Genomic DNA, 14,025 nt, shown 5'->3' with positions numbered 1-14,025 from the left:
AAGCCCGCCTTCGGCTATTTACAATTTGACGATAAATAAAATGACCTGGCTTCCATCAGTTTGTTTACGTCACACGATGACCTGCGACAGGTGAAAGGTCATCATGTGACGTGACCTCTGTTTTGCTATCGTGCAGCTGTGAAACCAGCCCGTTGCAGACACACAGCGGCATATCTAGATAGTGAGTTTTGTGTGATTTATTATCAGGTTTTATTTCCGCTGTCAGCTGCGTCATTATGCAAGATATTATTGGTCCTGACTGCTAGTTTTGCTGCTTAATATTTCGGACTCACGGTGACGCTCACCTATGACTGTGTGCAGTGGTTCATGTTACGGAGGTCACATTATGTGCTGTGCTCGGTTTGCTGTGTTCCTGCAGATGTTACAGGAGCAGGGAGTCTGGAGTTTGAATCAATTCTTGGTTGTTCAGCCAGCTGTTGTTTGTGTGAGTGTAATGAGTCTGTGCAGGTCTGCTAGCAGTACTGTAATGTAACTCAGTACATTTCCATTTTATGTAACTTTATACTTCTACTCCACTGCATTTTGAGGCAAATATTCTACGTTTTACTCCAGTAGATTTAGCTGTTTTAGTTACTTTCTGGGTCGAGATTCAAAGTGATTATACATTTTTTAAATTAATTTTAATTACACCTTATAACAGTATATTAAGTAGTGAAAATTAACCCTACCTTGAGAAAATTAACACTGCTTACATAGATCAGCATCAATAACATCCCAGTCCCAATAATATATTTGTAGTATTTTACTTTTTCTTGTAGTGGAGTAATTTCACAGTGTGCTATTGGTACTTTTACTTAACTAAGGGATCTGGATACTTTTTCCACCACTGTCTGCTTATATAGCTCTGAGATTACCTAAACCTAATCCTAATGTTTTCCAATTTATGTGTTTTGGTGTTTTTCACACTCTTGTGTTTAACTTTAATTTCATATATCATTTGTTTTCTATTAGACCAGAGAGCATGCAAGCCACTCAGTGGCTATGTGCAAAACTGCAGTGAACTGTCTGATAGGACACCTGGAACTGCAATCTAGGTCAATCATGATTCTTTGTATAATTCATTTTTTTGATCCTTAGAGGTTTTATATTTTAAGAACTTTCACCACACAGAGAAATGCCAATTTAAAAAAGTATTTTGGCCAAGTAAAAAAACGTGTTGGTGGGGCCAGAAGGAGGCACTAAGCAGGTCCAGCTGTGACTGCCCTCTCTGTTTCATAGAGGGCAGTCACAGCTACTTGGTTAGGTTTTAATTAAAATAAAATAATTTTATTTGCTGTTTTTTTCATCTCAGAAGCAGCACTGGACATTAAAATCACATGCTTCATGTACGTCATCATTTATTCATTTTTTCGCTTTTATTGATACCCAATCTTTTCCACCTTAGCCAAGTGTAAAATGTCACTTTTTTTAATTGTCAGTGTTTTCCATCCATTTTTTTTGCACCCATAGAAACTGGTCATAAAACAGGTGTAAGGAGACACGGTTAGTGTCACAAACAGTCTTTGCTGATGTGCTACATCGACTGCTGCTCATCAGCAGAATAATTTGTTTTAGCGAAGATTACCAGCTTTCATAACATTAAGTGGCTCATGTGGCTCAGTATAAAAGAAATGTGTTTTCAAATGGCAATTCGATCAGACTAAAAAATCTTATTAAACCTATGACATGAATTACTTTACTGCTTTAATATGATCTTATTATGAATTTCATTTTCAAAACCTTGCAGAGGGAGCACTTAAGCTCTCTTCACAAACACACACACTCACGCAGAGGGAACTTCTCTCTTCTAATCCACAGTGATACCTCATTTACCGCCTTATAAAGTAATACAGCAGGCCTGTCCCGCTCCACCCGCCTGTTTGTGATGTGAGTTGTTGCTGTTGTTGTTCTAATTGCTGTTGCTGCTTCTCCTCCAGCTTCCCAGCTGAACTCAGACACCCATGCCTCTCACTTTTCAGTAACATGCAGTCGTGATGACAAGTACTAGAGTTCCCACTCAAGCTGCCTGTTCTTATAGTGCAGCCCACCACCCCCACACTCCACTCCTCCATCCCCACCTCCTCCTCCACTTCCTCCTCTCTCTCTTTGAAGCCTTGTGGGATGATGATGACACCCGCCGTAATCAGTGGATGCTCCGCTTCTGACATGACACACAATCGAGAAACCCTTCCGAGCTGATCCGGGTTTCATTGTTGCATTCAGGCACAGTGCGTCCTCTGACAAGTGGAAAGGCCTTTCACGGGAGAAAAGAGAGGAAGTCAGTGAGGTGGGGCCGTGATTGACAGCCCTGTTGAGAGAGCAAAAACCTGCTCCTGTTCCTATCTGATCTCAACTCAGCAGCAGCGGTGCACATTTGCTCTGCTGACCTGCTTTTTTTTTCTCTCTAACTGGATCTGGGATCAGTTTATCTTCAGAGGGGGGATAAGATTAGGCAGTTTGTGTTTGTGTAGCTTTGCTTCCTTGGCAGATCTGGGATTGAGGGGATGTGGGTAGAGTGGGAAATTACAATTTACTCAACTCCCAGGCACTACTACTTTGATATTTCCATTGTGTGCCGTTTTATACTGCTAGTCCTCTGCATTTCTAGGTAAAATATTATCCTTTTTTTACTACATTTATTCAACAGCTATTGTCAATTTGCAGAGAAAGCTTTCAGATACAAAACCTATGAACATATTATAACATATTACCAATTGTTAAACTAACTAACCCAACAGTATACAAATAAAATCAGCTTCACCTTCAGTATATGCAACAAAGAAATGCTCCAATTATATAATAATTGCAACACTGATAGTCTCGACACCTTTCTTCCGCATTTTACGTGCTTTTACTTTTGATACTTTTAGTGCATTTTTCTTCTTACACTTGCATACTTTTCCTTAAGTAAAATCTTGAAGAGACTTGAAAAAAGCAACTACAAAGAACTTTAATGTGTGGATTTTGACGCCCCCTGTGTACGAAAGTGGTAGTGTTCCCGTGAGCACCACTCCCTCCTGTTGTAATGATCTTAATCTTTGTTTTTGGAAGCAAGTGAAACAAAGAAGCAACTTATTTATAGTAGTATTTTTCTGTTTTTAAAATGCCGCTGTCTGCAGCATGCATAGCGATGAGGTTACGCATCTATTTGTGGCTATGTAAGATTTATAATTGTAATAATGATGGTGAAACACAGTAAACTTTGTTACTGTATATATTAAAAACCATATCTCATACGTATTTCATGAATAAAATAAGACACATTAGATTCCTTTGTTGGAGGAAGAGGGCAAAATTGAGAATTGTTTTTTAATCCTTTTGAAACCCAGATGGTCTTGTTTGCTTATGTAGGTCATACAGAGGCATCAGTATTAAATATGACTTGCATGTTATATGAGTGGTAATATAAATTAAGTACATTTTGCTAATAATGTTGAGACAATTTTACTTTTAATGCAAGCATTTTACTCATAATGGAGTGTTTTTCATGTTATGGAATATTACTACTTTTACTATGATATGTAGACTTCCACCAACTGCTTGCAGACAGGGAGTCGTACCAGCACACCAGAGTTGAGACGGAAGTAGGACGGAACAGAAACTCAACCAACAGGTTTTGCCGCCAGTGTTGGCATTCCCACCATTCTTGCTGAGCAACAATTCTTTAGGGAGTGATTCATTTTCACATCTCTAGAACAAAGTGTGCCCAAAGACATTTCCGACTGGGCACGGAGTATCAATCAGGGCAACCCTCCCTTTCTCCCTTTATATCATTCCTGTGAGCCTATCCCTTTAATTATGAGGATATATTTTCCATTCAGTCAGTCAGACATGTTTTGATATAACACCAGACAGGTGGATTTATTTGTTGTTGATGGCAACACCATGAAAAACATGATTCTATAGTTTCAGTCTGCCTAGAAGTGTTTACTAAAGCTCAGGTTTCCAACCGGGCACTTCTGCGAATGCACACACTGTAATAGTGGGCTATTTCTGTTGCAGTTCCTGTGTGGAAGTCCTGGGAGTCCCCCCCCCTCCTGTTTACCAGCAGCTGTACCATGTAGTCAGAAGAGTAAGCTGGGAATGAGATGTCCACCATCCCCGCTGGAACTTGGCTGGTGCAACAGTTTGGTTTTAAGTGTAATCTGAAAAGCTTGTCAGTACTGTAACTGGCTTAGACTAAAGTTACCCTGAGGGGAAATAAGCAGGACAGTAATATTCCTGCAGGGACTGCGAGTGTGGATGCGGTACTCAGTAAAGTGTGAACTTAGACTTTTATGATATTTTAATTCCCCATTGTATCACTGTAATTGTGTTATAATTGGACAGTTGCAACAAGAATTTATTTTTTTTGGGATGCCCATTGATGTGGCACCAATTACTTCACTTATGTCGCTGCTAATTTAGGACTTCTTTGGATTCTTGCTAGGTTTTCCATAGCTGCTCTTAAACATGTTCAATATCTCCTTTACGTTCTAAGGCCCTAAGGCTTTTTTTCAGAGGCTGTGGTGGACTCTGCTTTCATATGAAGATATAGGGCCATTTTTTAAGGGGTCACTTGACCTTAGACCTCAAGATATCTGATTGCAAATGGGCTCTTTTGGGAACCCACTAATCTCCTCTTGACATGCATGCCTACTTTACACTCACATGCAGTTTTTATTTTTTTTATTTTAATCTTTTCGATTTGAATATTTCTGTACACTGGGGTGCCTAAACAGTCTTGGAATTTCATTAATTGGATATCAGTGGAAACTTGAAGCCCTTGTGGATTAAATGTGCCCAATTCCTTTTAAGTGTGATGATGCTAGTCCCTGCAGAAACCATTTCATTTTAGTGAAAGCATGCTTTTTAACGACCTATCTGTATAAAATGACCTGTTGTGACCTCTAGGAGAATCACAGCCTCATGGAACTTTACAACCAAAAATTAGAGACCCAGAACATTCAGAGGATGTGTGGCTTTCCTAGGTATATTGAGAGTAAGGGGGTTTCTCATCAAAAAAGAAGTGCTCGCCACCCAGTCGCCAAATCTGTGTAACAAATTGGGTCAACCCAACAATTACAACAACAACTTATAAGGCATAACTGAGCATGGGGATGGCCTTCATAAACTCCTGTCATAATTACAGAGTAATGACTACAATTTGACACTGTGCTGAGCTACCTCTGAAGTTAATCATCAGGTTCCCAGGTTTCAGATGATGTATAACTTTTATGTGGCATCTACTGTAGACCTGCTATCTCCCCTTTATAAACAAACCATTTTCCCTCATCACCAATTCTGTGTACAATGGGGTTGGGGGTGGGGTGTGTGTTAAGGGGGATTTCAGTGGATACCAGAAAATGTACTTAACAAAGGACAAATAGTCAAAATGATAGAGGTATTAACACAAAACCCAGGCTTTTTTCACCACTGGTATCCCCTAAAACTAAGTACATTTGCATCTCATCTCACTCAGATCGATCCTGATCTGTACATACTCAGGACCCTGAGGCGAACAGGAAAGATTGTCCACAACCTCCAACCACAAAAACAGTTTGTTCCTGTCTGCAGCTGGTCTCATCAACAAGGTTGGAGACCCCCACTGACACTGACACACACACACACACACACACACACACACACACACACACACACACACACACACACACACGCCCCTGTACACTGCACATTTGCCACATCCCCCTCACCAATAACAAAATGTTTGAGTCTTCTGCACAAAACTGTACAGCTTTTTGTCCTTAAATAGTTGTATTGTACATATTTGTTATATTATTCTTATACTTTTTCATATTTTCTACTTTATTTTTTAATTCTGTATATACTCTTGACTGCTCTTGACTCATATTCATTTACCCCATCTTATAATGGTTATGTTTATTTTTTGCACCAAACCAGTGGAGGAATGTAACTAAGTACATTTACTCAAGTACTGTAGCTTAATTAAGTATGATTTTGAGGTACTTGTACTTGAGGTACTTGAGTATTTCCATTTTATGTTACTTTATACTTTTACTCCACCCGTTTAAAGGCAAATTAGCTCCCAGCTTTTTCGGGTCAAGATTTAACATGAAACACATGATCAATTAAAAGTGATGAGACTTTTATTTATTTTTTTAAATGTAAGTAGTTAAAATGAGTCCCACCTTTACAAAAGTAAAATTAACATAACATAAATGCATCAATACGATAATCATATAATATATTTGGAATATATAAAACAATCTGAGTGGGTTCATTCTGCATAACAAGGACTTTTACTTTTGATACTTTAAGTACATTTTGATGCTGATACTTTTGTACTTTTACTTAAGCAAGTTTTGAATGGAGGACTTTTATTTGTAGTGTAGTAATTTGCTTAATTAATTAATTAACTTAAGTAAAGGATCTGAATACTTTTTTCACCATGGCACCAAGACCAAGGCCGGATTAACCATATGGGCAACTGGGCAATTGCCCAGAGGCCCTCGACCTCTAAAGGGCCCAGGGCAGTGTGGGCACAAGCAAAATATCTGTTTATCTCTCGCTTCTATGTTCAACTGTCCATCGGAGCCGTTGCTCAAAAATTAATTTTGAGGTTACAGTGTGATTTCTGTTTAAAATGAGCTGAGGACCAAAATACTACTTGAGTCTAGATTCTTGATTTGTATTTGTGTCTTGTCTTCCTCTGTGATGGCTCTATCAATTCAATACATTTGTGCTGCTGGGAATAGGGGTTGTTAAATAAATATTGGATGCTTTGAAAGTGGTTGCTTACTTATTTTTTTGTGAAAATTGAGGACACTTCCTTCCCTATCTTTTTCTATCTTTTTGTACAGTGTCCTTGAGTGCCAAAAAAAGGCGCCTTCCAAATAAAATGTATTATCATTATTATTATTATCTATGTAGTGGGTCAATTATGCCAGATTATACTGATGCTGACGTCTTTTGTTTGGACATTGTGGTGTATTTGTAGTTCTATAAGCGTTTGCACATCTGTACATGAAAATGCACTTGATGACAGTTAGTTATTGATGTATTGAGTAAATTAACTGTATATTACTGTAATTTATTCTGTATTTTTGCCATATTATGGTGATTCTGGGGTCGTGATGATGGGGCCCTTGAATATTGTTGCCCAGGGTACAGCAAAGTGTTAATCTGGCCCTGACCAAAACAGAATACTTGTCAATAAACTCCTGTTTTGATTATGTACTTCTTACTTGCAATGGATTAAGCTATTTATTGGCAGTTTCACTGAAAGAATATTTCTTCCAGCGCTGTAGGTGACATGCTGAAAATCAGTCTATGAATTAAATCAATAACTTCGGAGTTCGACCACATGTTGCCTGTATCTTCTATCCGTGAGGAAGCCAACAGTGGCCTTGTCATTGGTCCAACATCGACTTGTCCCGCCTCCAGAAACTCATCCGGCCACCTCATTGGCCCGAGTAGTGGGCTGATGGCTGGGTTAATGAATATTCATACCGGCCCGGCCCGGCTCGGCCTCACCCTGCGAGTCATCGGAACAGAATGTGGGATGTGGTGATGCAATATTAGTCATCTCTTTATACCGGAAGAGAAATCAGAAGAAGGATTCACTGGACAGCACACTGAATGGTGAGTTAAGTTTTAGATAAATCAAGTGAATTTACAGCTGCTGTGCGTACGCAATAAGGCTTTATGCGTATATAGGAAATGTTTGTTTTTCTCTTTACATCTGCACTCTGTGGAGATGGATTCACCCTTAACTGTCAGTTTAAAGCCACTCCCCTTCTTGAAAATGTGTCGAACCTCTCTCCTCTGCTGTGTGCTATTTCAGGTCATTTGGATCTTGTTACAACTGCAGTGGGAGAACTTGACAAACAGGTTTTTTTTGTGGGACCGCCTTTAGCTCGAAACCACCTGCATCTATATAAGTCGGCACCCTTCTTCCTGAAAACTAGAAACCAAGACAAGAGCTGAGAACACTCATAACGAGGGGGAAACTGAAAAAGAAGGACAGCCAATCCCCACTGCAACATAAACAGACAAACAGACCCTGCTCTTAAGCCGATCAGCCCGGAATTAAATCAGGACACTCACAGAGGAGACACAAACAAGACAAGAAACTCTTCGCTTTTTGTCCAAGAAGAAAACTCGCCAAGATGATGATGCAGCAGCAGCTCGTAGAAACTCCCAACCAGAAAAACTCCCTCTTCAACGCCATGAACCGCTTCATCGGTGCCGTCAACAAAATGGACCAGACGGTGATGGTGCCCAGCCTGCTGCGGGACGTCCCGCTGGAGGAGGACAGCGAGATGAGCTCCCTGAAATGCGAAGAGGAAGAGGGGGACATGTACAGCTACTACCAGCTGCTCAAGTCCATCCGCATGGACATCGAGTGGGGGGTCAGGTGCGCCGCAGCCGACGAGAGGCGCAAGGAGAGCATGACGATCAGCCGCAAGAGCTCGTCCGCGTCCATCTCCTCCTCCGCATCATCGATGTCATCGATGTCATCAGAGGAGGAAGACGAGGAAGAGGACGAGGATTTGCAGAAGCAGTTTCAGTACCATCTGACTGGGCTACAAGGGGTGCTGTCCAAGCTCACACTGCAGGCCAACTGTCTCGTCAAGCGGTACAACCAGGAGCTTGGCATGGGAGGATGGGGCCAGTAAGCTGAGGAGCCCACAAGAACTGAAATATTATTTTTATTGTGGACTGGCTGAACTGATTTCTGTAAATGGGACTTTTAACTAAGCTGCTGTTACTACTGATGACATGTGGGGACAAACTTTGAATGGTAGAGAAAGAGGCAGCTTATTTCCCTCTTTAGTTCCTACATGGTGTCGGTCAACTTTGGTATTATTCACTGTAGATGTGTTGATCCTGAAGCTTGAGCATTTGTGTACTGAACACCAAACTCATATGGTTTTGCACTCCAGAAGTTTTGTACGCACGATGAATTCAGCCCCTGTGATACGCAGATGAAACATATATTTAAAGAAATTGTATATTTAATGTATAATTTATTTTCAGAGCCAAATGTTATTTCAAAGTTGGAGAAGGTGGACTGCATGAACTACGAGTCGCATCGTCTGAACCGCCCCTCTTAGGGGAATACTGATGAAAGACTCAGCTTCCTGTTTGTGTTGCTGATGATGTCAGTGTGTTCAGATGTATCCGTCTGTGTATGATCAGTGCTCCTTTTACATCTGATGTGTCTGTGTCTTTAAATTGTGCTCGCATGGAAGGAGGCAGATGCTTACTGTACTGTAGCTGCCCATGATCACCTAATGCCCTACATGACCAATGAACCAGAATCAACTAATGCTTCTGCAAAGACAATAATGATGTTTTTTTTCACAAGATGCATTGTTGTTATTGCCATTTGTTTGCTATAATCATGGTATTGTTGGACATGTCCATCTGTCAAAACAAGCAAATGCTTTTGAATGCACCTTTGCGTAATTTTTTGTACTGACTGCTGTTTCTAAAAATAAACTTTTGTATAAACTTACTTCATTTGTTGTGTATTGATTTTCTTCATGAATTCAGGTATGATAAAATTGAGCTTTACATCACAGAAAAAACTGCAAAAAAATTAATTAATCCTATTCAGACAACCCAAAGTACTTTAATTTATAGGCCACAAACAAATGAAGTTTCTGCATATCTTACATATTACAGCACAGTGCTTTGTCAAAAACATGCTTTATACATTTTGCGTGATATGAAACATTCTGAATACAAAGCAGAAAAATAGTTTAAAAGATAATTTTATTTTAAGATATATATATATATATATATATATATATATACATATATATATATATATATATATATATATTAGTTTGAACAATGAGCAGTTTAAGTCAACAATGCACTATAAACCATAATAACCGTAATAAGAATAAATGTATTTATACATACTAAAATACAATTAAATAAAATTAAACTTTTTTTAAATTTACAACATAACATGGTGACAAAAAGTCACAGAATGAAACCTAAACAGACACAATTAAATCTTTTTGTTTTTAAAATTCAGGACCATTTTTTTAAACTCTTATTGCAAAAAAAAAATGTCAGAGACTGAGGAAGAATTGCAGACATTTAGAAGATGTAAAGTATAAACTGGCAAAATGTTACGCAAAACAAGATAGAAATAGTTTCTTTCTCTTCTAGGAAGTGTCTTCAGTTCCTTCCCCTCTGCTTAGAAAACAGATGTTACATTATAAAAACAAAGGCTCTACTGTTACTGTAAATTGCATGTTGTTCGAGATTTTAATTTTAGTTAAGATAATGTTAAATTTCTGCATCTAGAACAGAATTTCAAAGTTTCAGAATTTTATTTTATTTTGATCATTTGCGTGAAAAAACAACAGCTTGCTTCTGAGTAACTACACAAAATATTTGTTATAAACGCCATCATTTGCACTTGGAAAGGACAGTTTATCTCAGCCACTAGCAATGGTTACTGTGCCAAAGTGGAGAAGTGGAAGGTTGAGGAATGTTGCCTGTCAGTTAAGCTATGAGGTACAACACCTTAAACCATCTGAACTTCCAAAGTAAAGAGCCTGAGGAGTGGCAATGGTTTGTTAAATAACATAGCAAACAAGAAGCCATTTTGAATAGACCCAAAAGCCTTTAGATTACCTTTAATTGTTTGTTTCAAGTAAATATCCCCCAGAATATAGAGCAGTAGTTGCATGTTAAAATAAAACAGAAACAAACATGACATTTTAACTCAGTAAATACATCATGTTGCACTTGGTGACTCATATACAAATTACAAGTTTGCACTGTTAAAGTTATATTGTTATGAAAATGGCTAAGTTACATGATTGTTTAATTATATTAAGGGTCAGGCTGTAAAACAAGTGCATTTATGCAGATCTATGTCGTGAGAAACATGAGAAACTTCAATTATAGTTGGTTCCTTTTTGTGTCTATTTTTGGTTTTCTTCAGCTACCTACTAACTCCTTTTGACATGGCGTTGCAGCAGCAGTGTGCATGGGTGTTTCAGCTTTTAGTATGCATGTTCAACTTACTAACACTATTGTAATATACATCATATACCCTTGGATTTCTGTTTTTGCTGTTCATTTTACTCCTTTGAATTTCTTGTATGTGCATTTTTTTCCATATAGGAAAAACTCAAAATGAATTATTTTAAATGTGTTTTTATTTTTGAAGAAAGATTTTGTATATGTGTGTTTGTGTGCACGCTTGCTTGCATGTGCTGTTTTATGTAATACGTTGCCAGTTGGGAGAAAAAAAAACAGATCTCCCTCATTGTTGTTTGACAAACTGACAGTGACAGTTTCAAAGGACACTGGGAGAAAATGGGTGCAGCTGGAGTTTCAGTGTCACAATAGGTCAAAAGGGAGCAACACACCCACTCGCCACTTTCATTCTCTCTCTCTCTCTTTCTCTCTCTCTCTCTCTCTCTCTCTCTCTCTCTCTCTCTCTCTCTCACACACACACACACACACACACACACACTCACTCACTCACTCACACACACACACACACACACACACACACACACTCACTCACTCACTCACTCACACACACACACGCACACACACACACACACACACACACACACACACACACACACACACACACACATTTTGCATAAACCAAAACAATACTGATGGCACATGCAAAAATATCCTATTGATGATGTTAATCTGCGTCTTTTCAGGGGAAAGACAATTGCAGGGGCATGACAAAGTCATTTTATTTGCATGCCATAGTGTAGGCATAACACTAAAATGAAACGTTTTCATCAGATAGAGCCAAATGTTATGCTGCTTTACTCCAAAATACCAGTATTTAGAGGAAAATGTATTATATTCTGTCATGTAACATTTCATTATACAATTGTATGATGGAAATATGATCCATTTTCAGTTTTTTTCAGTCAGTACCTAAAATTACCAAAAGCTTAATAAAATGACTTTATTCCTTTAACATTGTCCAGCAAATCTGATAGAAACCCAGATGAAGTCTTGCTAAGGGAGATATAGCCCTCAAAACCACCTTGAAAACAACACACCTCCAAAATTCTTGTTTGTTTTCTGGTTCAGAGTGTTTACAGGAAATGCAGTTACCGCTGTCTAAGTTCAGGGCAGAGGTAACATACCTTTGTGCATTTGACTGAACAAGGTTGCTGGTTTCTAAAAACATTCATCGAGATAAGGTTATCATTAACCTTCAGGTAAATGCTTTGGATAGCAATGTGTTTACAGTCCCATGTGAAAAAACAAGAGAGTTATCTGATATCAGTCATGAGAAAAGGACTGAAATAAAAATAGGCCTATAAAGACTATTCCAGAACGGTACAGTACAGTAAGTAAAGATTGTGTATGCAAAAGCTTACAGCGATAAAGGTATTACTGGTGCATTGATGTGTGAGAAGCATTTACTGTTACAGTGAAGGTGAGTAACCACCTTATACACTGTTTGGTAGTTTAATCTGTAACATTGCATATAGGACCTATGTCAAGAACAACCTGTACGATCCAAATCAGTCTGGCTTCAAGCTGGGTCACTCTCCTGAGACTGCACTCCTGTCTGTGACAGAATCACTGCGTCTGGCTCGAGAAGTTTGTCAATCATCAGCTCTTTTGTTGCTAGACCTCTCTGCAGCTTTCGACACGGTTAACCACCATATCCTCCTCTCTTCACTCACAGAACTTAGTTTTTCAGGTTCTGCCCTCCGATGGTTCGAGTTCTACCTAGCAGGGAGATCTTTTAAAGTATCTTGGAAGGGAGAAGTGTCCAAACTACAAAACCTTTCCACTGGGGTGCGTCAAGGAGCAGTGCTAGGCCCCCTTCTCTTCTCAATTTACACCACCTCACTTGGCACAATCATACGCAATCATGGCTTCTCATACCATTGTTATGCCGATGATACCCAGCTGTTCTTTTCCTTCCCACCAAACGACCCCACAGTCTCGGCCCGCATCCGTGCTTGTCTTGTGGACATCTCCATATGGATGACAGAACACCACCTTCAGCTTAACCTCTCAAAGACGGAGCTCCTCGTCAACCCACCCTGTCCGACCTTATATCAGCCTATCAATCTTCAGCTTGGATCCATGCAACTTGTACCCACAAGCTCTACATGAAACTGGGTGTCATGATTGATGACCAACTGACCTTCAAGGTTCATGTATCCTCAATTGCCCGATCTTGTAGATTTACCCTGTACAACATCAGGAAAATCAGATCCTACCTGACCGAGTAATCAACACAACTGGTTCAGGCCCTTGTGCTATCCCGTTTAGACTACTGCAACTTGCTACTGGCGGCTGAACGCAGAACGCGGCTGCACGTCTGGTCTTCAACCAGCCCAGGAGAGCACATGTCACTCTACTCCTCATCTCTCTGGCTCCCGGTCACAGCCCGCATCAAATTCAAAGCCTTGTCTCTTGCCTACAAAATAGCAATGGGCACAGGCCCTTCTTATCTGAACTCCTATGTTCAGGTCCACAAACCCTCCCGTCCACTATGCTCCTCAAGTGAAAGACGTCTGGCTCCTCTGCCCCTATAGGCCTCTGTGTCTCAAACTAGACTCTTCTCCTCTGTAGTGCCCCGGTGGTAGAACGAACTTCCAAACTCCATCAGTTCCGCTGAGTCCTTCTCAACCTTTAAGAAGAGACTGAAGACCCCACTCTTTACTGAACACCTTCACTCTTGATCTACACTGATGATGACAACAAGTATCGTAAGACCGCTCTTGCGACCTATAAAGCACTTGTGTCCTAATGGACTCAAACTTAATCCACTGCACTTACTCTTGCTATGTTTCTTGACTTCATCCTTGCTTCTGTTGTATTAACTCTCATTTGTATGTCGCTTTGGATAATAACATCTGCTAAATTACATTGTAGAATTCTAGAATCTTAAAAATGAATCTGCAAAATAACTACAGCTATCAGATAGATGTATTGCAGTAAAAAGTACAATATCCTCCTCCAAGACGTAGAGGAAGCAGAAAATGTAACTACTAATCAAAGTACAAGTACCACAAAAAAGCAAAGTGTTTA

General features: G+C 39.5%; 1 protein-coding gene across 1 annotated transcript; it reads left to right on the top strand.

Annotated features, from left to right (window-relative positions):
- The first annotated feature begins 7,486 nt into the window (after positions 1-7,486).
- Positions 7,487-9,481, top strand: LOC131979049 (mid1-interacting protein 1-B-like). Its single transcript, XM_059342936.1, has 2 exons — positions 7,487-7,602; positions 7,805-9,481. The coding sequence occupies exon 2, from the start codon at positions 8,130-8,132 to the stop codon at positions 8,637-8,639; it is 510 nt and encodes a 169-aa protein (XP_059198919.1). The 5' UTR covers positions 7,487-7,602; positions 7,805-8,129; the 3' UTR covers positions 8,640-9,481.
- The last annotated feature ends 4,544 nt before the right edge of the window (positions 9,482-14,025 follow it).

The sequence above is a fragment of the Centropristis striata genome, chromosome 10, assembly GCF_030273125.1.
Source record: "Centropristis striata isolate RG_2023a ecotype Rhode Island chromosome 10, C.striata_1.0, whole genome shotgun sequence".
Classification (NCBI taxonomy): Eukaryota; Metazoa; Chordata; class Actinopteri; order Perciformes; family Serranidae; genus Centropristis; species Centropristis striata.
This window is presented reverse-complemented; position numbering and strand designations above follow the sequence as displayed.